Consider the following 27,940-nt stretch of genomic DNA (forward strand, 5'->3'; position numbering starts at 1 on the left):
CTGTACTCTACTGTGTCCTGAATCCCAGCTATTTGGGCTCATGTGTCCTAGTGATCTGTGTGGCATAATATTTCTGATACAGGAACAGACACCTAGCCCACACCTCTCCTTCCTTCTCACCATTCAATTGGTGAATGTGATGTGAGATGTGACCTTCTCACATCACTCTGCTCAGTGCCCGAAGGAAGAGATGTGATTGCAAAAAGCAGAGAACAAAGAGATGTTTTCCTGGCATCTGAGTTTCAAAAGCCTAGGCTCTAAAGGGAACATAAAAGACTAAGGCATAAACAAAAGATTTGGGAGAAAAATGTAAGGAAAAATAGGTGTCCCCACCTCCAGATTAATAAAAGATTCCCTAAGTTAGGGAGAGGAAAAAGCAAGGAGGAGGGGATGTAGTGAGAGCATTGGCATAGGAGGGCCCCAAAAGGGAGGGGCCCTGAGCCCCACTCCCCAGACCAAGCCCCTGGACAGGTTTGCAGGGTGTGAAAGCTGGAGCAACTCATGCATTGTTGGTCAAGTAAAATGCAGAGCAGGACCCCAGGGTAGAAATGGCTTCAAGGTGTTTCTGGGTAGCCAAGGTCTCACAAGTCTTTGCATGTGGCACAGAAGTGGTGGAGAGCCTCAGGACTGAAAGGGTTACACAGATGGGGACAAGAAACCACTCTGGGAAAGCCTGCTTGTACCACTAACTGGGGACCAGGTGGGATGATGGAAATCTCAGGGGCGCCACATGGACCCTGGTGACCAGGGAAAACACCCTTGCAGTATCTCGGCATTATATAAGACCCTCGGGACTCAGCTGTGACCTTTGTGGAAAGAGAAGAAATCCCCAAATGACAAAAGATTATGTTTCTGGCACTCGGGCAAAATGGAGACTCAAAACAGAAGTTACATTCTTGTGATATTTCTTGCACATCTGAGATTTGTACCTGCTAGTCCAATTTCCTGAGCCCTTAGCCTCCTTCCCTATTGGGTGTGGGCACCACAAGGGAGGTCTCACTGACTGAAATCATCTCAGCAAGTACACACACACACACTCACACAACTCCCTACTCCCGGCTGCTGCAGCCTGACACAATGGGGCAAAAGCCTCAGACAGTAGCTCCAGCAGCTCATGCCAGCTAGGCTCCGTCACCCCTGTTGATTGTCTCAGGGTCCCTCTTTCCCTCCCCTCCCCACACCGTTTCCCTCAGGAAAAAAAAAGGCAGCACAGAACCAGCAAATACTTCATTGGAGACACACCAGACTCCACCTGCATCAACTCAGGATACCAGCCACCGCAGCCCCAGTCCCAGCCCCATCTGTCCTGCATCCCCCTCCCAGCGCAGTCCAGCCCAGATCCTGCCTCTGGGAAGGAAGCCCGAGCCCAGAGTTGCTGAGCTGCTGGGAAGATCTGGAGACTCAGCTTCCCCAGGATGGACTCCGTTTCCTTAGGAACGACGCCATGTCCTGAGAGGGCCTGGTCTCCCAGGGAAGGAATCCATGTCCTCAGGAGGGTTCCATACCCAGGGAAGGGTTCCACACCCCTGGGAGGGACTCCTTGGTCCTGAGGGGGCTCTGTGGCCCTGCACGGGCTCCAGTCCTGAAGATGCAGGAGGACTCCAGGCCCTCGGAAGTGTGCCAGGCCCCTGAAAGAGTTCCGTGTCCTTAAGAAAGACTCCATGTCCTCAAGAAATACAACTTGTCTCTTATCCCTGGGAGGACTCCATGCTCCCAGGAAGAACCCAAGGAAGGGCTCTCTGCCCCGGGGAAGAGTTCACGTTCCCCAAGGGCAGCCCAAAGCCCCTCTCAGCTGGCACAGATGCTGCTGACAGTGGCCCCTCCCGGGCCCACAAGGCCCAGCTCCTCCTGCTCATTGATGCACAGCTGGTAACCGCAGCCCCGGGCCCGGGCTCCAGATGGGACCTGGTGGTCAGTCTTGGCACGAGGGGGCAGCAAGAAGCCCACACTGCCAGCGATGAGCATATGCCAAATGCTGTGAATGTAGAAGTAGTTGTCTCGAGTCTCCACAAAAGCATAGAGCAGGATGGCACTGCCCGCGATAAGGCTGCCTGGGCACAGGTAGAAAAGCCAGCGGCGCCACGTGGGCGGGTAGCAGTGCCGGCGGCGGACGCTGCGTACTGTCTGGGGGAGGCAGAGAAGTGGGGCTCAGGAACGCGAGGCCTTGGAACCCAAGCCACTGCTGGTCACTCTCAGGCTTCCCCTGAGCCCTGGTGGTGACCTGAAGGCATCTGCCAAGACTGGAGTGCAGCGCTGTGAGCAGCACAGTGATGACGACAGGGTCCCAGCCCACCTTAAACTGAGAACCAGATACCCAAGTCCCTGCACCCAAGTCCTGCTGGGACCTCCCCGCCCCCAGCCCTCCCAACCTTACCCAGGCTGTGGCCAAGATCCCCAGGGCAAAGAGACTGGGTCCAAGCAGGTTCCAGAGTCCATGCCGGTCAAGCTGCAGAGCCATGGACAGCAGCATAGCCCCCAGCAAGTACAGCACCTAGAGAAAGAGGTCTCCAGGGGCTGGGCCGGGATGGAGAGGCACTTGGCAATGCCCCCAGGAGAGATCGGGAAGTGGATTTCAAGTAGACTGTGGCTATGGTTGTCCCCCAGGGCCCACTCTGCACTGACCTGCTTGACCACAGGCTGTAAGCGAGCCATGGCAATGACAGTGACCCACACGGACATTAAAGAGCCCAGGAAGTCACAGAACTGCAGCACGTCGTAGTCCATGATGCAGAAAACCACAATGCCTGGCTGGTCACAGGCATGGTAGAACTGGAGGAAGAGAGGACAGGCATTGAGAGAACTTGCGGCAAAGGTCCAGGTCTACAAAACTGGAGAAAGAGGCCATAGGGGTGGCGTGCTGCTGTCAGAAAAGCGGAAGTCAGAGGGCACAGACTGAGCAGAACTGGGAAATGCCCAACTCCCCACCCCTAAGAAGAATGTGGTAGGGAGGCCCGGTCTGTGTCTTAGGCTGTACGTATCTGGCAGCCCTGAGCCTCGTCCTCACCTTCCTAATCTTCCTGCTTCTGGAATGTGCTGTGAGAGCACCAAGCCAAGGGATCCAGGTCTCTCAAGCTGAGGTCAATCCTTGCCTGTATCCCCTTGTGCTCGTGTGGGTCCCACCTGTAATCCTGGCCCAAGCTCTGAGGCTGGAATCTGGCCTCTTGGCCAATCCAGACCCCAAGCCCTGTCTGTTAGCTCAGACTCTGAGTCATGCTTCACCTTCAGACCTTGCACTAATTGGTCCTCTGCATCCTCTCCCACCCAATGCCATGGGGGAAGCGGGGGGGACGGTGAGAAAAAAGGCAGAGTCCCTAAAGCCAGGGAAAAGAGCATGGCACTTTACACCACGGGAAGAACACAGGAAAGGGACAGTGCTCACCTACCCTACACCATGGGGAACACAGCAAAGAATAGGGTATTGAGGAGCTTAAAGGTGGGGTGCAGGGGACACAGTGGAACTGGAACAAGCTATACTGGGCACCCCAATTAAGGAACCAAGCTCTGCCATCAGCCCTTGGGTCTGTGGTCGCAATCCCTGTGCCCCGCTGGATAATGCTATCAGGACCTCTGGCAGCCTGCATTCCCTTATTGTGAAAACAGTGACCCAGGGATAACCTGAGTTCAAGTTTATTTTGTCTTGGAACATTTGCTGTCACCTTTCTTTGAACTTCTGTGTAGAATTTAGGTAATTTGAGTACTTACTGATGCTAAACACTAAGGCCATGGATGGTTTCAAGAATATCTGGTGCAGAGATGCAGGAACACGCTTCCTTCTATATCATGTGCCTTACGAGCCCACCCAAAGAAAATAGACTGGGCAAGGTCTCTGAAGACAAACAGCTCTGACCGAGAACAACCATCACAGTGGCATGCTCACTTCTCCCATCTCCCAGTATCGCCCCTGCTCTGTGTCAGGAAGAATGGGTTATTATGGTAATGAAAGCAGGGTTAAGAAAAATTATGAAGCTATAATGGGAAAGAAAAAGGTTTTGACCTATGTAAACTTGACCAAAATCTACTCATTGGAGCTGAGTTCAAGACACGCCAGCAGATTTTAGGGGATCAAAAAAGTCTCTTAAGATTCTGTGAATCAATCTGTTTGACCTCTGTCCCCTGTACTTTACCCCAGGTCCTCAGGGAGCCATGGCTACTGAGAGCACCTCTTGAGAGGAGAAACAACTCAGTGTAGTTGCCAGGATTGGGCTGAAATGCATCAGGCTGAACCGAAGCTGGGGCAGGAAGGCTGTGCTATACCATCCAAAGGCAGCCTTTGAAGTGTCTTGATCACTGACTGGAGGGATCCTTTAGGCACTACTTTCAGCCCACATCAGTTTCTTCATCATTCCATCAAAAGGCAACCCTAAGTCACAAGGGCTCTGAGCCCAAAAGAGAGACAGCCTTACAGACCTTAGTGAGACAGGTATCCAGGCCTCCAGAGGCACGGCTCTGGGTGTGGGTAGGGAGAGGGCAGGGATATCCAGCCCACAGCTGAGGAGAGAGATAGCAGAGCAATATCACAGTTTCACTCACTGGCAGCAGTGGGGTCTCAGCAACTTCTGGGGAAAATGAAAATGGGAGAACCTAGTCTCCTGTTTGAATGAGTCAGAGCTGAGAACGAGAAGGTGGAGGCGAGGTCAGGAAGAAGAGTTCAGGGAAAAGGAGCACTATATCCCGAACTCATAGCACAAACCATGACACCCCAACCTCACTGAAACAGCAGCGACCTTAGGGAAAGCAGGTGGGAAGCTGAAGCAGGGCTGCTGTGAAAGCTGACAGAAGCCAGCCCAGATGCAGAGCTGCCACCAACAGGATGGGAAAACAGACTCAAAAGTTTAGTCTTGAGAGACAAAGAATGAGAAAGAAATTGCTAATGTTTCTTTTGAACCTGTTGAAGATTTCATCCAGTCATTCAAATTGCAAAATGTGTAACTTCAACCAACAGAGGGGAAAGGGTGAATAACATAAGGGCAGGGACAAGCTAGGAGTTTAGAAAAAGAAAAATAAATGAAAAAGAAAACTCAGGGATATTAATTGATATTGGGAAACCTTGGGTTTGATTCCTTCGCATTTTAAACTGCCAAGTCTTAAACTTGTGTACCTATCCTCTTTCTTTCCCTTCACTTTGGAGGTAAAGAATGTTGTCCCTTCAGGAAGAGACTGCTCTGGAATTATCATGTTTTTTTGGTTTTTTGCTTTGTTTTCTTTTGTTTGCGGTACGCGGGCCTCTCCCTGTTGTGGCCTCTCCTGTTGCAGAGCACAGGCTCCGGACGCGCAGGCTCAGTGGCCGTGGCTCACAGGCCCAGCCGCTCCACGGCATGTGGGATCTTCCCGGACCGGGGCACGAACCCGTGTCCCCTGCATCAGCAGGCGCACTCTCAACCACTGCGCCACCAGGGAAGCCCTATCATGTTTTAAGTGAGTATCCCAGGCTTTTCAGAGGGTTCATAAGTTTGGGGACATAAATCCCTCTTTTATATTATTAAATAGAGAAAATGAGTTCTTACTGGGAAACTTGGAGAGACTTTTCATGTGGGTCCATTTAATGTTTGAATATGCCTCAAAGGTTTATTTTTTTAATTATTATTATTTTTTTTTGTGGTACATGGGCCTCTCACTGTTGTGGCCTCTCCTGTTGCGGATGCGCAGGCTCAGTGGCCATAGCTCACGGGCCCAGCTGCTCCGCGGCATGTGGGACCCTCCTGGACCGGGGCACGAACCCGCATCCCCTGCATTGGCAGGCGGACTCCCAACCACTGCGCCACCAGGGAAGCCCTCAAAGGTTTATTTTTTAATTCTTTCTCTTATATGTGATTAATTGGGAACTAATTTGGTTCCTAAACAAATCAATATTTTGGCCTTTTTCTATTTCTCTACCTCCAAGACCAGATATACATACTACTGCTCACTAAATTACCCAATACTGTTTTATGATTTGGATTTTATTTTAAAGCATTAACTTTACCTTTCACACTTCACCAAGCACTTGTTTCATATGCCTGACTTTCAGGTATATAGAAGGAAATGCCCAAACACTTCTGGAAGAGGGACTTGTAATAAATCTTTCAATCTCAGATAAGAGAGGATAAATACCGCAGAAAAAAAGCAAAGCTGAATCACCTAACATTGAAGACACATCTAAGAAAATAATTAATTGAAGGTTTATTTCCTCCTAGGAATTTCTACATTGTTAAAAAGAGTGGGGAATAATGGAGAGATCGTCTCTGGAGTGGAGAGGTTTTGGGGGATATCATCTCTCTAATCTTCTATGACTGATTATTCTACAAGTATACTAGAAGGTCAAAGAGATTAAGGTTGTAGAAAACCCTTAGGGGTAGAGTTAAATTAAAACTGCAGTGTGGGGACTTTCCTGGTGGTCCAGTGGGTAAGACTCCGTGCTCCCAATGCAGGGGACCTGGGTTCCATCCCTGGTCAGGCAAGTAGATCCCACATACATGCCGCAACTAAGAAGTCCGCACGCTGCAACAAAGATCCCACGTGCCACAACTAAGGCCCGGTGCAGCCAAAATAAATCAATAAATATTAAAAAAATAAAAATAAATAAAACTGCAGTGTGAGGTGACCAACACGATCTACATTTCACCAATCCTATCTGGCTACTGTCACTGCTGAATGTCCAAAAATGCCATCAGTAAAGTCCATCATCGACTCCCTCCCGGGGCACACTGTGCTAGGGAAACCCGCCAACAACCTGTGGCAGCTTGCTTCATTGAAACTCCTCAACCCGGAGGAGACAGCATCTTGTCATCATATATTCTAGGCATATGTTTGTCTCTTCTGCCTGCTGTGCTTCAGCCAGCTTTACTCTTCATGGAGCAGGAGCCATTATCGATTGCCATGGCACCCATTCAGCACCATCCTTAACCAGGACGCACAATTCATAGTAAATGAGGCAAAGCAAATTGCTCACCACCATAGACTTCACTGGTGTAACCATTTACCCATCACCTAGAAGCAACTGGCTCAACCGAAAGCTGGAGTGGGCTACTGAAGGCTAAGTTATAGTGGCACCTGGGAAACTCTACCCTGAAAGTCTGGAATACTCTCCTATATGTTTGGCACACAGTATGTGCCCAGTAAATTTTAGTCACCTTACAGTCATCTTATACTTTATGCCATGTATATTCATGGGAGAATATCCCCACACTAATAAACTTTCCCTTATGCAAAAAAAAAAAAATATATATATATATATATATTGCACTATTGTCTCACTGAAAATTGTGGACTAATTTTTACATTAGTATTCCTTTTGTCATCAGCAATAAAAAGAAGTGGTGAAATAACACAAAAAGATTGGGAGATTTAAGAAAAGAAATTCAGACTACTAACTAGTTTCTATTAGTATAATCTAATTTGACACCTTCCTCAGCTTTGGACATTTCTTTACTTACAAGGTAATTTTGGAAAATTATACTAAGTTGTTTTTCTCTGTGGAATTTTATACTTTTATAACATAACTATACAGTTTGTCTAACGCTCCAAAACAGAGTATCCTGGCACTAGAGAATTTAAAATTGAAGATGCAAATATATTCAATCCATACAAAGATTAGGATATTTGTACTCGGGACAGAATGAAACTTCCTGCTGTTCTCTTATTTTCTGCTTCCGTTTCCTCTTGGAAACAGTCATGGGATTTTGCCAAGGGCCACTGAGAATTACTTGTGCTGGTGTGAGGAACAGAAGAGGTAATGAGGAGGTGGGCTTGCAGTCAGGATCTCAGCAATCGACAAGGAAGGCTGCAGGGGCCCCAGGATGTCAGCTCTGTCTGGGTCTTTGGGGATCCAATTATGAGGACTCCTCTAGCACTGTAAAGGACATGTGGCTTGAACTGTATGAGTCAGAGGTGCACAACCGCAATGTCTGATATATTTTCCCTGTGATTTCCTGTATTTGGTTTGGTTATATTTCCTGACCTTTTGATTGGCTCTTTTTATCTTTTAAGAATTTGAGAACTACTAAAGTGAGGTCGTTAGTATTTCCACGTACTCCAGGACTTCTGAGAAACTGAAGTCAGGTTAGAAATGTATCAATGCACGCTCACTGCCCTATGCAAAGGGAACACTACAGCTCAGTGATTACATGAGAGGGATCTGGAGGCAGGCCGAGTGTGAAGTTTGGTTCTACCACTCACCTCAGGCCTTAGGCAAAGTATGTAAACTTTTCTCATCTGCAAAAAAAGGGATAATAATAATAGCAATACCTATTATTACAGTGCTATGGGGAGGATTCGATGAGCAGTGTCTGACACACAGCATGTATTCAGTAGACGTTGTTTTTCTGTTATAGTTATCTGAACTGTCGGCTACCTACAAAATCAAGTGCTGGGTTTGTGGCTTGCTTTGTTTTGCTTTTTCTACTTATTTACATTTTGCATTTTAAACTCCTGAAGAACAAAGCTACTGTCTGCTCCCAGGCCCTGGGTAGGAACTGACACACTACTCCCAGGTGTAGACTGTCCTGGATTTGAAGACAAGGAAGAAGACTGTCGCCTACCATACTGGTGCTGATACCTGCAATATGAAAGATGGGTCCTTAAATGGAGACTGCTGAGGAATGAAATAAGTCTAAACAAAATAAAGAAGAGGAAAGAGTGACAACAGGAAACCTGCCTGTGAAAAATGAATCACAAGTAGCTCTACACTTTGGCACGTGTGGAAAAAGAACAGGAGTTAGAGCACGACTTTAGGCAACACCTCAGAGCCAGTATCTTTTCCTTGATCATTTGCTTACTGCCTTATTTAAGAAAGTGGAAGCACTGTATGTGGTGCCAGGCACTTTCGACTCCCCCAGTGTTCCTACTAGGGGAAGGTCTTGTCTTTTCAGGATGATATGCCATCAAATCCAGAAGATAAGAAGTCATCTGACACTGAATACCCTGAAGCCAATGCCCAGGATGCTTTGTGAAGTGCAGGAGAATGGATAGGCTCTCCTCACACGCTCCAGGCTCCTGACACACTTAGGTGTTCTTACTAATTGTGAACCACATTAGATCTGCACATAACCAAGAGTGCGCTGGTGAAAGAGCTGTTGCTAGGGAATTTGGTGAGCAACAATATAAAAAGGATCTTGAAACTAAAAAAAAGAGAGAGAGAGAAACAATGTTGAATACAAAAACAGAGTGGGGCATTGTCAGAGCAGGTCTAAAAAGGGGACCAGTCAAACAAAACTGAGGTGTGCTGTTCTCATGCAGCTTAAGTGGCCAAGGTCCTGCTACATGGCTCGGTTACAGCCCACTGTTCCTCACCTGTGGAGAAATAACCAGGGCCCTAGAACATGACTCAGTTTCAGGACATTTGCCCCTCACTTTCTCCTAGATGATAAGTAGGATTTTTGTAATTTGGATATATGTCTGATCTATTAATACTGGACAACAGAGAGGCATGTATTGGTTTTTGTGATATCCTTGTTGCTAAGACATGTGGAAAAGTCTGAATCCATCTAAGATGTTTGCAGTGCTCATAGGCAGGCACTGTACATCACAAGATACCAAGAGCCCAGGGATGAGATGAAAAGATCCCTAGATGTAGTATCTCAGGGGATTTGTGTAGACACAATTCCAAATTGTAGGTCAGAGTTTCTCAGCCAGTGTGTTGAGGTAAAGGTCCCCTCAGCCCTTAGAGTGGACAGGCAGGGTGCGGGTCGCTGGAGACCCCACACTGTCTCCAGTGACTGTTATCTTAAGCCGCAAACAGCCTTGCTCATATATCCCAATGTGCCTTATAAAAATTATCACGTTCGCATGCCATGATACGAAGCGGTCAGGAAGCACTGCTGTACAGTGAAGAGGAGACATTATCATACCATGAAGGTGTAGACATCCCCAAACCCCGTGGTGGAAATGTACACTCTAACCCACCACCACGGATAAGGACTCGGTGAAAGACACAGACGCCACCGCATACCGTGGAGAAGAACATGGTGAAGGTGTAGACAGCCGCTTCCAGCACATATCGGCTCCGAATGGCCAGGACCACGGGGGGCAAAAACATGAGGTTGCTCAGGCAGAGCAGTAACGTGGACAGAAGCTGGAATCCGTAGGTGAGCGCATCCGCACTGTCGGTGCAGCCCCATCCCCGCCATCCTGCGGATGGGAGGGGCACAGGGTGGAAGAGGTGAGAAGGCAGCGCGGGCTTCAGCAGATACTTCCGCTGGTGGTCTCTGCTCAAGCCCGACGCCAAGGCCAGAGGAGGCTGGTCCCACCCTGACCCCGCCCCCCCCAAACCCGGCTACTGAGGGTGCCGCCTCCCTTCCGACCGCCCCGGGTGGGGTCCCTCGCCAACCCAGCCGGCTCACCGGCCTTGCACTCGCAGGCCGCGTACAGGTAGTTATGCGTGCGCAGCAGCTTGCACTGGCCGTAGGGCCCGCAGTCGTCCACGCACGGGGACAGGAAAGTGCGCAACCGCACCTCGGCCGTCGCGTTCCGGCACCTCACGAACCTGCGCACAAACTGCCAATCAACCGGGCCCGGGCGCAGCCGTGCCCCGCCCCGCCCCGCCGCGCCCCGCCCCGCTCACCGAGGCCCCACCCCGCAGAGGGAGCGCAGGGTCAGGAACCAGGTCCCCGTCTGCGGGAACGGGATTCGCAGCCTGGCCACTCGGGAGGTGGCACTGACCGTGAGGAGGAAGCCGGCCAGGGACTCTGAGGGGAGAAGGGAGGAGTCAGTGTGGGGTCAGGACCTAAAGAACCCTCACCCGCCTGCCCCCAGTTCCCAGACGCCCTAGCCCATCCTTCCTCCATACCCACCCCCCTGCCCCCGACTTCCAGCCCCCACTCCTTCCCCGGTTCCTCACTCCACCTTTGGAACAAGTCATTGCTGCATCCCCCAGGCTCAAGGGCACCTCGTGAGTCAGGCATCCGAACACTGTCACATTTTCCTGGCGCAGGGAGCTCTGGGCAGGGCGGGTATAAAGATGAGGCGGCCACACCCTCTAAGTCCTCCCACCAGCACCCCCGCCAGACTCCTCCACCTCTTAACCCCTCCCCAGAAACCCCTCCAGGCCCTCACTGGACATCCCATTCCTGCAGGTGCTCTCCACACGGAAGCACCCTCCCCACCCCTCACCTCCTCGTTCTTACAACAAAAAAACGGAAACACCAGATCTTCCACAGCAGAGATCTTTCAAAGACTGATGAGAAGGCAAGGCCACTTCTGAGTCCTTTCTTTGGGAAGAATTGTTTAAATTCTGTCTAGGCAAGAGACAACACCCACTTTTTCAGTCCTATCTAGCTTGATGGGGGGAAGGGGAAGAGCACTGTTGCTGGATGTAGACACTAGTTGTAAACAAAGGTGATTGTAAGGTTTGTCAGTCATCTTCACATCTTCACCTTGGCCTTGAAGGTGGGAGGCATGTAAAGAAATGCACTCTTCCTCAGGTGAAATAATTCTAGGTACTGAGCAGTGGTAATAGAACGCCTATGGGATTAAATGTAGCAAGCTGGCTGAGATTAAAAGAAACTGGATATCCATAGGAGTAAAGGGAAAGGGTTGTCTACAAGAATAAAGGTAACAGGATGCCATAAGCTCACCTCATTCAAGAAGGATTTGAGGCAGCTTATTAAATACATATAACAGGATAAAATAAATACATGAGGGAAATTTACAAATCTGTCCCTAGATGTGGGCCATATATTTGCTGACTTCCAAGCAACCAAAGCAAGGAAGGAAACGTGAGTTACCACATTTGTGAGTCCACAAGATAAAAGTTAGAGTCTCAGGAGAAGCACTGCACCCAAAAGGGTGGTTCTCAGTTAAATTCACATCAAAGAAGCACTGTGTGCTGCCCCACCTCCTATCCTTAGCTGCAAGAGTGAATTTCATACAACTTGTTCATAACTTCCCTCAATGCAAGCCCAGGGCTATATGCCAAAGTATTTTTCAGCAAAAGCCATTCTGGTGGGAGCCAAAGAAAAAATGTTTTCTAGGTATGCAGTTCTCTGAGCCAAGTGTCCAGTTTTGACCCAAGGGAAAACATCAAAATACTTGAGGAAAAGATCAGAGTAGGTGTGCCAATATACCTTTCAGAATAAATAGAACAGGCTGTCTGAGGTGTGCAGCAGTGTCATAGCATGCAGATGGCTGGAATGTAAGCAGATGCCTTTTAGAGAAAATAGACAAGAATGCAGAGAAAGACAGGGCAAAGCAGCAGGGGAGGTGGGCCTCTCCTCTCAGGATACTAAGGAAGAGTCAGTATGGGTGGGGCTGGTCTCTGACATAGGCTCTATAGTTTCAAGGTCAAATCAAGACTTCACTGTCATTGCCCAAAGGCATGGCGATAAGCAAACACAAAACATATACAGTCTTAGCCATAACACAGAGAATTTGAGTATGAAAATAAGGAACATCTTGGGGTTGAAGAGTCAGCTCTGTCCTGACCAGGAGGATCACTAGAAAGTTCTGCGCCATGTCCCATAAAATACCGCCTCAAGACAGACCAGGTCTCAGGTGGGTGATAGGAAAATGATCCCTGCCCCAGAGCTGAGGGATAGTAAAGTTAAAAGGATTATTGGCTGAGGGAACAGTAGATAAATAATTAGATCAACGCCAACCCAAGACAGTTGCCAATGGCCTGACACAGGGTTCTGCCCTCGGCCCAGTCTTGTTCAGTGCTGAAAATAATGACTAAGAGGTTTAGAAGGCCAGCTTTTCAAGTGTGTGAATTACACAAAGCAGTGAAGATGCAAGGTCCAAACCAGTGTTAGGCAATGTCTCAAAGATAGACATAAATTCTTCCATTCAGGTTAAAAAGTGTGCTGCAAAAATATGAGATAGGTATTGGCAGCGGTTCACATGAACCAAGCTCAGGGCATGAAAATGTGCATGGTCCTTGGTTACAACTAGATAAACACATCAGTTAATGTGGATAAGGACTAGGAGGACATATACCAAAAAGCTAAGCAGTTGTGTTATGGAGGTGTCTTCCTCTATTTTCCGAAGCCTTTATATGTGATCCTATTATTTTTATAATAAAAAAGTATACAATTGTTTTGAAGCAAAAAAAGGAAGAAAAGGAAAAAGATCCAGAGGTCTTAGTCCACCACAAGCCTCAGGTGATCCCACAGTGTGAGGCAGCAGCTGAAAGAGGTAACTTGATCTCAGGCTGCACAAATGCTGCCTGCCACCCAGGTCAGACCACCTTGGATCACTTAGTTCAGAGGCATGATGACCAGAAGTATGACCAGAGGAGACAGCAGAGGATGAGAAGTCTAAGATGCTGAGGCTGTTCAGCTTTGGCGAGGCTGAGAGGCATCCAAAGGGCTGTTAAAATTGGATAGGGATGCAACAAATGTACCACACCAATGCAAGACGTGAGTAATAGAGGACACTGTGTGGGGAAAGAGGGGAACTCTCTGTACTTTCCTCAATTTTCTGTAAGCCTAAAACTGCTCTGAAAAATGTCTATTAAAAAAAAAAAAAAAGGACGGGGTAGACTACTGGATATAGCTTCTGGGGCAAAACAAAGGTCAGTGGGTAAAAATCCATGGAGGCAGACTTTGATGGAATGCCGAGAATGCCTCTAGCAATCAGAGTGGCCTCAAGAGGTGGTGAGCTCCCCATCACAGGAGATATGCGAAAAAAAGTAAACACCTGCCATAGAGAGAGGCCCTTAGTGAGTGGCAAGTAAGCCTATACAACTGGGAAAATCCAGACCGCTCAGCTGCCCTGACTGACCCAGCCCATGTGTAGTAAATACTCAGGGCATGTTTGTTGACCAGAATTGGGCTGAGGCATGGTCTCTAACCATGAAAGGTGAAAGCAACCTAGACAGGCTTTCTGGAGGAGGTAAGGGCCCCTTCACCCCGACACCTTCCCCTTCGGGTTCCCCCAAAGGGCGACCTCCCCGCTCTCCACAAATAGTACCACGTTGAGCTGGAGCTCCAGGCTGAGGACGCCTCCGCTGTCCAGCACTGGCAGCAGCCTCAGGGCAAACACGGCTGGGCGTTCAGGGGGGAGGGCCACGCTGGGGCCAAAGAAGACGTAGAAGTGGACGGAGAAGGTGTCCAGCTCATTGCGCAGCGTCGGGCGCACTGGCCAGCAGTGCTCAGGTGGGGATGTGGCCCCGGGCCCCTCAGCAGGGGCCCCGAGGGATGACAGCTCTGGGGGCAGTGGCTGGTTGCCCAGTGACTGGGGCATGTTCATGGCAGCTCCGGGGACCAGGGCATGGGACAGGCTGGGCTGTGGGCACTCTGTGGGGCAGAGGAAATCAGAGCTGGGGCCTGCCGCCCTCACAGCCCTGCAGCCCCACCACATAACAAAGGGTGGGGAGGCTAAGAACTGGAATCGAATGTCCCTTTGGCGTCTGGCATCTAAGGCCACAGGACAGGGTCCAGGGGCTCCCTAGTGGTCACAGCTAATGGAATGTCATGTCGGAGGGACTCAAGGTCATCTCTCCCACCCCACAGGCAGTGAGGACACTGCTGAAACAGGTGATGGACCCTCTCACTGACTTGCAAGGGCTTTGGCAAGGACCATGTCCCAGAAGTCCTAGCTGTCCCCTGCCTACTCCAGGACACTGAGATTAAATCAAGGAGAGTAATGAGGTCCCTTAGTGAGCCCCAAGTCAGGTACCAAGAAAAGATCTGATGGTCTTCCAATGACTTGAAGCTCCAAGTGGGAGGGCTTTGGCGAGTAAAGGAGCCTGGGCTGGGCCGGGGAGGTCGTAGGCACGTGGCCGAGGACCAGTGAACACAGCCACTGTGCCTGCCTCCTCCCAGCCACAGAAGTCGGCACAAGCTGGGTGGCTGGCGCAGGTGTGGGGCTTCTGACCTTGCAACCGCACACACAGCTGGAAGCAGACGGTTCTGCCAGGGCCCCGGGATGGTGTCTCCACACGCACGTAGACCCAGTGCCCCCACGGGGGCAGTGCCAGCTCCAGCTGGCATACCGAGGCACCTCCACAGGCCACAGAGCTTGAGTTGTGCAGGGGTGGGGCCTTGGGACGTAGGCGCAGCGTCAGGGGGCAGGCGGATGCCCCGCGGCCCCCCACGCACACCAGCTGCGCTGAAACCCTGTAAGTGAAGCTGGGCACAAAGACCCTGGGCAGAGGGGAGGTTGGAGGTGAGAAAAGACAGGGTACAGAGAAGTGAGAGGGACACAGGATGAGGGAGACACTGGGAAGAAGGGAGGAGTAGGGGACAGAAAAACCGGAGGCCTTTTCGGGTCTTCCCCTCTGTGCTGGGAGAGGGGGAGGCAGGGGGTGGGAGCCACCCTGGGGCTCTGGGTAGCTCAGCAGTCCAGGCTGGCCAGAGGGAGAGGAAGATCAGCAGGTAGGCTAAGGCCGGGGAAGGAACATGGTAAGGGCCCGGTGTGGGGCAGTATTTGACTTACTTGTACAGGGCTGAGCGATTGTGGAGGGAGAGGGTCTGCTCAGAGGGTCGCCCAGGCACCAGCACAGCCACGTCCAACAAACGCCGGACGATCAGCTGCGGCTGAAGGAGGTACTGACACTCATCCTGGAGACCCTGGGACACAAGCAGGGGTGGCGGGAGGGGAGACAGCGAGGTGCTACTAAATGGCGGCGAACAGCCTGCTGAGGCGGAGGACAAACCTCCTCTGGCCCTCCTGCTTCTGGGGCTGTGACCGCAGTCCTCTAAGCTCTGGGTCCCTCCTAGGTCTGCAGGATCTGCTGGGATCCTCAGCATTGGCTGAGGTTTAGGGACTCAAAACTGGGCCCCTCCTGACAGTCAGGCCTTCCCTTCCCCACCTCCAGTAACCCCAACTCCTGAGCATTCCTGGGCAGCCCCTCAAGGTATTTCAAACCACCTCATTCCCCCACCAAGCCCTCAGGAACGTAGAACACTAGCACTCCAAGGGCACTAGAAAGCCCCTTAAAGGCTTCCAGTCCAAACCTCCCCGCTTCCCCCAACCGAATCTTTAATTTCCTTTATTCTCCACCTGCCCCTCCCAAGTGCTTGTCCAGCCTCTGCTTTAATACCCCCAGGGAAGAGCCACTCTGCCTCCCAAGGGACCTCCAGACTACAGGTAACTTGAGAAAAGGAACCTGGTCTTATTTTGTTCCCCCAGACACAGAGCCTAAAGTAAAGTGCACCCCTCACAGATGAATGTTTGCTGAATAAATGAATGAATAAGTGAATCAACCCAGCTGGGGGCAGCTCTGACCTGTACAAAGCCAAAGCCTATCTTCTGTCCCCCGACCACCGCTCTGCCTCAGGGGCCCACAGATACATCTGCTCCTTTTGCCTCAGTCTGGGTTTCCTCTGCCACTGGAGGAGAACCGCCACATCTCCCCGAGCTACTCTTCTGGATAAAATCCCTAACACTTCTCTACTTGGGAGGACACCACTCTGGCCCTGCAGCATCTCCAGTGAGGATGGGCCCATTAATTCCGGCTCCTCTTCTGTGGCATTTGCAGCTCTCTGGGCCCTCGATCCTAGCAGTTCAGGGGAGGGGGGCTCCTGATTAGGCTTCTCTCATCTTCTGGACAAACGGTCTTATGCTGGCCCAATAAACTAGAGGCCACTGTTCACTTATGTGGTTGTTCTGACCGAGACATACCATTAGCCTTGACCTGGGACAAGAATTCCAGGCTTTGACATCCCACTGAGTTCCATGCCACGGAAAAAGCCAGCCAAGGCTTGTTTGCTGACTTTTGTTTTGTTTTGTTTTGTCTGTTTGTTTGTTTGCTGACTTCTAGCAAAGCTCCACAAGGTTGGAAGGGGGCCTTGATGGATGCCAGGCTGGAATATCTCCTTACCCTCTGCCTGGAATTTTCCTGTACCTTTTGCATCACTGCACCCCCAATACCTAGCACACCACCTGGCACACACTAGGTGCTAGAAAATATCTGTTGAGTTAAAGAACAGGTGTCAAAAAGAGGTCCCTTCAGAGAGCTCCTGAACCCACCTCGTTGCACAGAGACCTCCATCTCTGATTTCCAAAGCAGATGTCCCTCATCTTTTGTGTCAAGCCCTAAGGACCAGAAATACTCTCACAAGTTATTTCATCAACCCCACCTCCTAACGTAGGAATCACCACCACAATAATCTTGTGGTGAATAAGCCCTAAGGGTGGGGACTCACACTCTGGGAGACAGCCCCCGTCCTTACTATACAGTCCAGAGGGAAGAAACACTTTCTTCCACATTTTGCTTGCTGTTGCCCTAACTAAAAGATCAGTGGACATGACCTCTCTATTTAAGATGTGCTCCTTCCTTAAACTGTATAATGTGCATGTCTAACACCTTCCTATTGTGCACGGGAGCATTCAGTCAGTGGAGACCAGGGAAGGTGCAGCAGTGACCTTCATCCCGTAATGGAACCACAGGAAGGGCAGCAGAAGTCAGGTCCTCAAGAGCTGCCAAGGCAGAAGCCAAGTGAGAAAATCCAAACTCAGTCAACGTCCGCGCTCTTGGAAGCAACAGAACCAAAGCAAGGGACCAGGGGACCAGGAGGGCCAAAAGTGAGAAGTGGAGTGAGAAGCGGTCTGAAAGAAGCTGGAGTGGAAGGCCTTAGATTGATTCCTAGACTGTCCTAGTATAGGTGGGCTGAGTTTCTTTAGTAAGGCCTGAGCCTCTGGGTGAGGCCTGTAGACTGAAGATGCCCAAAGATCTTGGCCTTCTCTGTGGGAATACTCCAGCACTCGGCACAGCTCCGGCCCACAGTTAGCTAGCACCAATCAACATGGAAGTAGGTGAGCACTGGAGAGATGGCAGGGGGCAAGAGTGGAAGCAGGGAGACCACTTAGGAGATTACTGTTTTGGCCCAGCAGACGACAAAGGGAAGGTGTGCTAAGAGTGGAAACAGACGTAGATGCATCCAGGGCATCCTTTAGAAGTAGAGTCAACAATACTTTTTCTTTATGGATTAGTTGTGGGGAAATAAGGGAAAAAGAAGAATCAAGTATGACACCTAAATTTGGGGCTTGAGCAACTGGTGAATGGCAGTGCCATTTACTGAGAAGAAGATTAGAGAACAAAGAGGCTTAGACTGGGAGAAGTGAAATAGGAATTAAAGAGATTTCGACTTGAGGCTTTGTTTGGATATGTACTTGCTAATTTGAGACTGGTCTTAGACATCCAATCAGAGATGTCAAGGAAGCCACTGGATATAAAGTCTGAGATTCAAAGAAATTTGAACTCACTTAATACACCTGGAAGACATGAACTTATAGGTGGTATTTAAAACTGTTGTGCTGGAGACACCTAGCAAGAGAATGAAGAAATAAAAAGGAGTTGTCCCAGGACCAAGCTTTGGGGTACCACATGTGAAGAGATCAAGCAGAGGAGAAGCCAGGAAAGGAGACAGAGGAGTGGGCGGTGGGCAGGAGGAAAACTGGACAGTTCTGTAAAGTCACAAAGGACAAGTGGAGAAAATGTTTCAAGGAGGAAAGAGTAATATAAGGAACTAGGTAACAGCTAGTTACTAGTCAGCTCTGGAGAGGAAACGTGGGGACTGAAAGGGGACAAAGGGAAGAGGAAGACTTACTTTTCACTGTATGCCTTTTGTACCTTTCGAATGTTGTACCGGGTGCATATATTACCTATTTGAAATACAAATAAAATAATTTAGAAGGAGGAAGAAGAACAGAAGGAAGACTGTTAGCAGATCTGAACCACTTCAGTTGAGATACTGAGCCACACTTGGTCCTAGCGGGTGGATTCAACTGAATCCTTTCTTCTGTACAATCTGCTCCTTTTCTTTCCTTATTGTTGTTTTCATTCTTTTATCTGCTTTCACTTACTTTCAAATCTTGGAGCTGGGGAGAGGAAGCTGGGGAGTTCAAGGAGAACTGTGCCCCAGATATTTGGAGAACTTCCCCTAATAAGCCATTTGGGTGCCAGATGTTACCCACAAGCCAAAGGGCAGCCCTTCAGGGCAGACTGGCAGCTGGACACCACAGGAGGAACACATGCGCCACACAGGAAAGGTAAGGAGATAGAGGGCACAGGTCAAGACAGAAGTCGCTGACAGAAAGAAGGAGAAAAGGAAAGGAGGAGAAATGAGATCAGCTTTGGAAACACGAGTTTGAGAAGATGGCAGAAGGGCAACAAAAATTTGCCCAGCCCCCACCATGTGCCAGGCTCTGTGCTGGGCGCTAGGAATACAGTAGTGAATAATACAGAGGCCAGCAGAAGTGTGGGACCACAGCCCAGGAGAGTGGCCTGGACCAGATTAGTCACTTCCCTTTTACAACCTCTTAAGGCTCCCTATCACTCTCGGGATAAAGTTCAAACTTCTAGGCCCTTCCTGATCTGGCCTCTGTTCACCCCTCCAGCTCCCTCACTCACCCCAACGCCTGCCCCACACTGAACCACTTCAGTTCTCCCTTCTAAGCTTTAGCCCATGCTACTCCCACCACCTAGAATGCCCTTCCCTGCTTCCTCAACAGCAGGTCTCACTTCCTAACAGTTTCCTAAAACCAACTCCCCACCACACTACCAAGCTGAGTTATCCACCTCTCCTTTGTCCTCTTAAAACCTCCTGTATCTCACTAGTATACATCTTATTTATCTGTGTCCCTAGCACCCAACCCAAGGCCTGGGACAAAGCAGGTGCTCAAAGACTAAGGTCTAAAGGGAGGCCTGAACTCGTCCCCAAAGCTGAGGAACAGTGCTGCCTTCTTACGCTGGGACCATTCAGTCCCCACCCAAGGATATCCCTGAACCCACAATAACTTCCTGTGTTGGCCAAGCCTTATGGGAAGTCAGGACGATGGGACGAGGACGAAGCAAGCAGAGAAGACGGAGCCGTAGAGGAATGCTCTGGACAACCCAGCCATAGGCTTGATTCTAGGGAATTAACCAGAGAACTTAAGAAGCCCTACAGGCCCATGTAAGATTCCAGAAGATAACCAAATTCTTAGAGGAAACACAAAGAAGATCTTACCCCCCAACCTCTAGAACAGGCCTGACTGGAGAGCTCCGTCTCTCGTGGGGTCCACACACAGCTGCCAGTCACAGGGTAACTGCACCCTCTTCTCTCTAATCTCACCACACCCCAGGGATCTCTATGGGGTAGGGCTCCAGCTTGAAGTGCCAAGTTCCCCAGGCCCCACTCGCTATATCTAGATGCAAACGGGCACATCAAGCCTGGTTCTGACCTCTCCTAACCAGGCTTCAGCTCCCATAATCCCAGCCCAGGCCTAGGCGCCAGATTCCTCCTGCTCAGTCAGAAAGGTTGTTGGATAACTACAGCAGGGCTTCAGAAAGATTTTCTCTTCTCACAAAGAGAGTCAAGAATCAGAGCTGGGACCAGGAACAGGCTCCTTGGGATTTGGCCAAAGACCTAAGAAAACATTCCTCCTAATAGAAGAACACTTGGTTCGGATGGGAGTCAAGAACCTAGAACCCAGAGCCACTTCCGGGCAAGTTCGCAACATGCTCTCACCCAGAGGGCTCCCAGGCCTGCAGAGGAGGTTCTCCCATACATCACTCTCAGGAAAAACTGGCCTATCACTGAGGCCTCGAGATGCTCCCTCAGCCTGAGTTCCCATCTCTGACAACAGCAGTGCCCATACACTTGTCCCTGTGTAATTCTCAGCTCATTCAAAAGCATTATAACACCTCTGAACGCTGGGCCTCAGCAGGAGGAGGAGAGGGGAGTCTGACACAGTCCGGGGCCCCTGCCCTCAAGGAACTCACCCTGGAGAGAGATGGCCAGGTCAAATCCTCACCTAACTGGCCTCTCAAATCCTCACCTGACTGCCTCTCCCAATTCTCAGTGGCCAAACCCTACTCACTTTCTTGTTCTTCATGTCCTGTTCTTTAAATCCTGCTCAGCTCACGCTTGGCCCTTTGCCGTTACCACTGACCCCACACCCGTGGCCATCCCACTCTGACATGGCCACCACATCCCACCCCCTTCCCACCAGTGGACAGGAGCAAGAAACCTTCAGGTCCTCTGAAGAGGTCTAGCCTGCCCAGTGCCTGGGAGTGGCAGGAAAACTCTGCAGCATTTCCTTCCCCTCCAAACCAGAATGGAGAAGCAGCCTGACCTCAACCCTACAACACTGGAGACTTTAACAAACTCTGCTCTATGAAATCACTGCCGATGTTTGGGGGAAAGAGCGTCAACAATCAGGTTGGACGCCAGGCGCCCAAAGCCGCTTCTTAACAGGAAGGGGCTTCCCTGCCCCCGAGTATTCTCTTAACATCTTCCATAAGGTGTCAGGAGCTAAAATTATGATAGAAGAGGAACGTATACTCCCAAATGGACTAACGACTGGGCTAAAGCCTACAAGAGTCTGCGGGGCTATCACCAACAAAGATGTAGAACAAGACTAGTCTTGACCCACCAGGTGACCGGCTGACCTCTAGCTATGCCCCACGCCAGCCACCCTTATGCTGTTGCCCATCCTGGCACAAGGCTGGTGTGCCAGGTAGCCCAGAGATGGAGAAGCAGCTCTGGCCCCTCCTACCCTGGACAGTATCAACCCACCTTGACAGAGATGTGGCCGTGGGTCCGGGGCAGGTGGGCAGCCAAGAACCAGTCCCCAGGTAAGGGGCTGCTGACGTTAAAGATGCCAGAGGTGCGGTTGGGCAGTGTCCAGCTGAGAGTCAGTGAGAAAACCCCAGGCACAGCCGTATCCCCTGGGAAGTGTGTGTGCAGGGGATTGATGACAGGGGGTGCCCCAGAACGGAAATACCTGGGGGACCAGAATGAAGAGAAGAGGAAAGCAGGCAATGGGGTGGGACATGGAAAACGGGGGAAAGAAAGGAGAACTGTCATTTATCACCAGTAAAACAAGTGGATTCCCTATACCAACCCACACAACAAAGTGGTTCCAGGTCAGGGGTCAGAACATAAGGGGCAAAAGATCAGCTCGGGCGCTCAAACAGTCATACAGTAGCCAGGAATGGTCAGGAGACAGAGGTCTTGGCCCTCAGCCAGTCACACTTCAATCCGGACAAGGGTCAGGGGTCAGGGTCAGGAGGTCAGCTGACCTCCTGAACTCGCATTTTCATTTGGAAAGTGGCCTGGGGTTGGAAGCAGGGGTCAGGAGGTTAACTCAGACGCTCACACAGTCACACTTTGGTCTGGGCAGTGGTCCCCAAAGGTTCCCCCCTGCTCTTTGAAGATGATGAGGTTCCACACGGCCAGGAATGTGTCTTCGGGAACATGGAAGTGGAAGAGCTCGGTGCTGGCGAAGGAGCGGAAGGGACTCAGCTTGCGGGGTGAGCAGGTGGAGTAGTCAGTCAGGAAGAGGCCTCCTGGGGAGCAGGCGGAAGAGAAAGGAGCAAAGTAGGACAGGCCATTCCCAGCAAGCCCCAGGCACACCAAGCTGCCTCACCCACAGCACCGACTCAGCAAAGGTTCTCCTCTGCCCGGGAACTTGGTCTCATGCTGCCCTTGCCATCATTTGCTTTCAACCTTACAGTGATCTTGGGAAAAATGACCTCTCTTTACAGATAAGGAAACTGAGGCTTAACGCTAGACCAAACTGAGGATTCAAACCTTGATCTGTCTAAATGCAAAACCAGAACCCTCTTGAGGACCCCACAGCTGCCCCTCACTTAGGAGCCATTGTTCTCCTCGTACCAAGCCTAACAAAACAGCTGTGGATGGTGCACACGCGTGCGTGCGTGTACGCGCGTTTGTGTGCGTGTGTGCGTGTGTGTGTGTGTGTGTGTGTGTGTGTGTGTGTGCGCGCGCTGGCATGGACTCTTAGGCTACTGAGCAGCCTGGAACTCCACCTGTGGGCTTGGGAGTCAGCAGGGAACTGTGAAACTGCCTTGTTTATTTTCTTCCCCTTTCTGTTCCCCTGTGGTCAGGAGCAATAAAAACTCTCAGAAGCTTCACAAGAGCTGTCTGTATACTGGCTCAGGGCGGCAGAGGGGAGGGGAAAATGTGGTGAGGCTGCAAGGGGCCTGCTTGGGTGGCAGAGGCAAGGACAGGAGCTGGCAGGCCACCACAAGAGCCCCAGGGAGAGGAGGAAAGGAGAGCCAGCAGGGCCTCTGGGATTCAGAGGAGGGGCTGGGGGCGCTTCCTGGAGGGAGGCCCAGTGAGGCAGTCAACTGGTAAGCCAGTGGAATCTCAAACTACCTGGGAATATTCATATCCAGACGAGGCTGGGGTGGGAAGTGGGGAGAAAGTGGCCCTCTGTAGCCGAAATGCCAAGATACCTGATCATGGCTGTTAGGAGCAGAGCCCAGTGAGCAGGAAAGTCTGGTGTAAGCAGCTACCAAGCAAACACATAGGGACCAGGACTGCTGTAACAATGCAAAGAACCCAGCGGCTCAGCTGGATAGAAGAGGGCCTCAAATGACAGGCAAAGCTCTGGGGAATCTGACTGTTTTGGAGACTTAAGACCAGCCCCAGCGAAGCCCAGAAGGATGCCCCCAGGACAGATGAGAAGGTTGGGAACTCAAGCAGCTTCAGGACAAGAGTAGGGGCAGTGGGTAGGGGAGACCTTGAAGCAGAGTTTTTAGCCCAGTAGGAAATACCCACAGGCCTTGCCTATTCTGACAGTTTCCCCCTCTGGAGATGGGAGATGTAACTCCAAAAATGAGGCATTTGAAATAACAGAGAAAGAAGCATCTGGAAAAGGAGGCTGCTGAAGGAGGGAACACAGATCAAGGTTGGCCCTACTGAACTTCAGCAACCTTGAGTCACCCTGCAGAGAGCCGTCCTATATAGGTGGAGGTCACTAGCCCTAGACTGGCCTGTGCTCTTCAAAAGCCACGGTTATACCCAAGGACTAGTCTGTGCAGTTCAGGCCACATGGTCACTCTCAACAAGGAAGACCTGCCACCTTGCAAGCTGAGCACTGCTCAGGAACCAGAGAAGCTCACAGAGCAGCACTCACAGGGCAGTGGTGATGTATCAGAGAGGGATGAAGGGAAATGAACCAAGAGATGGGGAAGAAAGGTTTCCTAGGAGCCCTTGCTGTGACAACTGGGAGGCAGAAAGCTAAGAGCTGAATGGCCTGGATACTATTGTTACAGGGAAGCAGAGCACTGGAGCACCCCCTGCTGGAATTAGGGAAGGGCTCCTCTTCCTCAAAGTTGGTACCAGGTATGGGTCATCAGATGGGTCATTGCTACTGTTAGAAGAAATGCTGGCCAGGCCCCCGGTGCAGATTCTCAGAGAGCTGGTGATGAAAGCAGCTAATGACCTTTAGGAAACAATAGACAGACGCGCATAAAGAGCCCTGTGATTAAAGGAACATGGCATGGCCTGGAGAACTGGGGGACTAGTTAAGCCACCCTGAAGTGGCTAGGGGCTACAGAAGTCATAGAATAGCCTGGTGGGAAAAGGGAGTAAAAAGAAGCTGGGGATGCTGGGAGGAGCCTAGAGGGCAGATGTTTGAGAAAGCGTCCACAGCCCCATTCACTCCAAGCTTTGGTTTTGGGTTTCACCAGGACCTACAGAGCTGTGTCCCAGAGGAAGCACAAGTAAGGCCCTAACCAAGCTCAGACGAACCTGCCTTGGATGCGCCAGTGCTTCCAGATGAGGCTAGATTCTCCATCACCACCTGAAACACACACACACACACACACACACACACACACGCACGCACGCACGCATGCATACACACGGGCTGAGGCTGGCCCTTCTAGTGACAGCACTCAGTAGAACAAAAGGCTATTTCCTATAATGGCAAGGCATGCCTGGGTTATGCAACTGCAGTTGGAAAAGACCCAAGGATTTGTTGAGACCGACTGTGCCATCGTGGTCCTGTGACAGTGCTAGTCTCTCCTCAGGCGAAACGTCTCATCACCACCAGGTCACAGAGCACCCCTGCAGGCCAGTGACTAGTAACAGCACTCAGGGCAGCCCTGCCTGCTGTGGGACCTAGTCAGTGCTCATTTCCACCTTCATTATAATCCTCCCAAAGCACCTGAAACTGCTTCTGGGCAATCATGCTTTAATCCACATCTTTCAGCTTTCTACAGCTCTGTGGCTGTCAGTCACCCTCCTCTCTTAGTCATCCCAGTGTCTGCTCAATGGGCTCATGAACAAAGATGCTGGGGTGGCAGGGATAGAAGCTATGAATTGGGCTTGACAGAATGGACTCCCCCTCACCTAAACTGAAAAACTGACCTGCCTTCTGCCTCTGTTGAGTGCCCGATCTGCCAGCAGCAGTAATCAACACTGAGCAGTAACCAACACCGAGCCCCTCAAGGAATCTGGCTGGGGGCAGATGGATTACTCATGTATGTTGTGGGAGGCATCCAACACTGCCTCCAACCGGGAACTATCCACTTGGAGGTGACACTTCAGTGATCTGTCTGCAGGAGGGGCAAGAAGAGCTAAAGAGGAACATGCATGGGCCACATGTACCTCCCCCTCACACAGTAACATAGGCACTAAGGACACATAGGCTTACATGCACACAACAGACACGCACCTACACTTACCAACACACAAGCATATACACACTGCACATGCCCAGCATTCTCACAGATCCCTCAGGTACACACACAGACGCATAAGTGCCCAGATACCAGTGTGCATCCACATAGAGCTTGCACATCTCTGCAGGAGCAGTGACCTTTGGCGTGCATTGATTTCCTCAAGCTTGTACACTGAACCAGGGCCCCAGAGCTCACTGAAACGCAGCCCCTCCACCCCCAGCTGCTCTGCTACTTGTTATTGCCAAAGACGTCCTCAGGCACATCCCCATCACCTCTAGAGTGCCACCCGCCAGAGATGGCTGGGGGTTGGGGCCATGATGACTCTTTATTATGGGGCCATCTTTACAGCACATATCCTATGGCCAGGACCCCCTCATCCTCCCACATTCCACCCATTAGGAAGTTGGGTATCTCCCTCTCCTGTCCGAGTCACTTCCTCACTGGATGGTGGCCCTGGGCTGACAACTGACAAGTAAGGAGGGTTTGTGGATGAAGCCCCCTTGTGGGAAGACAGGGGAGAGGACAGGTTGTGCTTTGAGCCTTTCTGCACTTGGATCTGTTTTCCTATTGGGCATATACTGCAATGAAAAAAAAAACAGAAACAAAAACAAAAAACACCAGTATAGGATAGGAATGAGGAAATCTTTTTCTAGCCCCACACTGCCACTGACAAGCTGTATGATCTTGGGCAAATTGATCTCTTGCTGAGCCTCAGTTTCCCCAACTGTAAAATAGTCTCTGAGTTTCAACCCTGCTTTAAAAGTGTCAGGAATTATTCCTCAGCAAATCAAGCTTATTTGGAATGAAACTCGTTATAAGAAGAAAACTCATTATAATGGCAACTAACCCATGTCCATGTTTTTTTGTTATTTGCTACATGTTATTTTCAAAACTGCTTTCTTAACCCTGTTTTAAGGCATGCCCAGTTCCTCAAAGGTTTAGGCCAGATCTTCCCACACTGGACTAGAGGCTCTCTGCTGGGGGACTATGTCTCCCCCACCAGACTTCATGAGCAGGTGCAAAGCACTCAAGACTTTCTTGGAAAAGCAAGAGTCAGAGTGGAGTCCGGATGGACCCCAAGAAAGGAAACCTTGCAGTCTCTGTCAGCCACCTGCTGAGCCTCAAGCCCACAGCTACCACTCTTCTAACCCTGCCAATTCCTCTCAATTATGCAAGACTTCTTATTTCTCTCCACGTCTTCCCCAGTGATCTAGTTGCCCAGGTCCCACCTCTCCTGAATCCCTCCAGTCCACCCCTCCCTGCCAGAACCCCATCCCTGCCTCGGTCTTTCCTGCTTCTGCACTCACCAGCCCCTGGGCCAAGGACAGACAACAGCAACAGTAGCAGTAAGGCTGACGGCAGCTGGAGCCCAGACCTGAGTCGAGGCTGGGAGAGGGGCAGGGTATGAAAGAGAGGGCTGGGTAGTGGGAGAGACCTGGGTAAACACAGAGATGAGGGCAAAGACTGGGATAAAGAGTTGGGCTGGGCTGGGCACTGGGACTTATGCAAGGGTAGGAGATGTGATGGAAGAAGAGACTGTGATGGGGACCGGAGGAGGGGCAGGGGTTGGGCCCCGGGCTTAAGCAAATTTTGAGAATGGGTCTGGGACAAGGGCTGGGCTGGGATTTGGGAAAGGAGGTGAAACAGGGGCAGGCGCTGGGATGGGGGCCAGGCCAGGGACTGGAGTGGCGGCCTGAGCTGGTACCCGGACCTGGGCATGCGCTGGGACCCAGGCCGTAGCTGGAACCTATGTGGAAAGCGGGGCGAGGGCGGGGTCGGGGGCCAAGGCCCGAATCTGGATAGGAAAAGGGGCCGGGACAAGGACTGGGCCATGGCCCGGGGCAGGGGCGGGGCCGGACAGGCCAGCGCGGGCGCTCGCAGAGCTGACCCGCGGCTCCGCTCCCACCCCCGGGGGGTGACCTCCGGTGTCCTCGCGGGCCCGGGGCCGGGGTCGAGCCTGCTGGGGCCAGGCCGGGGACCTGGGTAGGAGTTCAGGTCTGGGCGACTCCGGGCTGCGCTGGACGGACGATAACCAGGCCCCGCGGCGGCGGCCTCAGCCTGACGTCGTATGACGCTCCGCCCCCCGATTAGCTCGATTGGTCCTTCTCGCTAAAGCCCGCCCCCGGCCCTATCCTATTGGTCTCTAACTTGGCCCTGCTGGGCTCAACGACAGACTCCGCCCCAGCTCCAGCTACCAGAGTCCCCGCCTTTCTCTCCCCAACCGCGGAGCCCAGATGCGCCCATCAGATTCTCACAGCCCCCACTGACCACCCCACAGACATCTCATAGGAACCCTACAGAGACCTTCATAAGCCCAGACACCCACGGCCGTCCTCTCAGATATCTGCAGACCCTACCCAGAGACCCTCACAGAGTCTTACAAAGGTCCCGCAAAACCGCTCACAGAGATCCGGCAAAACCCCATTAAAAGAAGTGACCCGGGCTTCCCTGGTGGCGCAGCGGTTGAGAGTCCGCCTGCCGATGCAGGGGACGCGGGTTCGTGCCCCGGTCTGGGAAGATCCCACATGCCGCGGAGTGGCTAGGCCCGTGAGCCATGGCTGCTGAGCCTGCGCGTCCGGAGCCTGTACTCCGCAACGCGAGAGG

General features: G+C 51.3%; 1 protein-coding gene and 1 long non-coding RNA gene across 5 annotated transcripts; both read right to left on the reverse strand.

Moving 5' to 3' along the window:
- Window positions 1-1,212: 1,212 nt before the first annotated feature.
- Window positions 1,213-27,375, reverse strand: TMEM8B (transmembrane protein 8B). 4 transcript variants are annotated; one of them, XM_060154842.1, is made up of 13 exons: window positions 26,644-27,374; window positions 22,000-22,189; window positions 21,417-21,624; window positions 15,349-15,482; window positions 14,788-15,056; window positions 13,882-14,207; window positions 10,819-10,912; window positions 10,538-10,661; window positions 10,317-10,459; window positions 9,926-10,104; window positions 2,623-2,769; window positions 2,375-2,491; window positions 1,213-2,124 (listed from the first exon to the last, which is right to left on the reverse strand). In XM_060154842.1, exons 1-13 carry the CDS (start codon window positions 27,167-27,169, stop codon window positions 1,789-1,791), a joined length of 2,793 nt encoding a protein of 930 aa, XP_060010825.1. In that variant the 5' UTR covers window positions 27,170-27,374; the 3' UTR covers window positions 1,213-1,788. The 4 variants fall into 4 exon arrangements, with proteins under 4 accessions (XP_060010825.1, XP_060010824.1, XP_060010826.1 ...); XM_060154841.1 differs by having other exon boundaries at window positions 1,213-2,120; window positions 26,644-27,373; XM_060154843.1 differs by lacking the exon at window positions 2,375-2,491 and having other exon boundaries at window positions 26,644-27,375.
- LOC132523534 (uncharacterized) lies at window positions 15,907-19,472 on the reverse strand. The gene is made up of 3 exons (XR_009541554.1): window positions 19,436-19,472; window positions 18,465-18,519; window positions 15,907-16,825 (listed from the first exon to the last, which is right to left on the reverse strand). It is a non-coding gene; the product is annotated as an uncharacterized LOC132523534 (long non-coding RNA).
- Window positions 27,376-27,940: the final 565 nt, after the last annotated feature.

The sequence above is a fragment of the Lagenorhynchus albirostris genome, chromosome 7 (genome assembly GCF_949774975.1).
Source record: "Lagenorhynchus albirostris chromosome 7, mLagAlb1.1, whole genome shotgun sequence".
NCBI classification, from domain to species: domain Eukaryota; kingdom Metazoa; phylum Chordata; class Mammalia; order Artiodactyla; family Delphinidae; genus Lagenorhynchus; species Lagenorhynchus albirostris.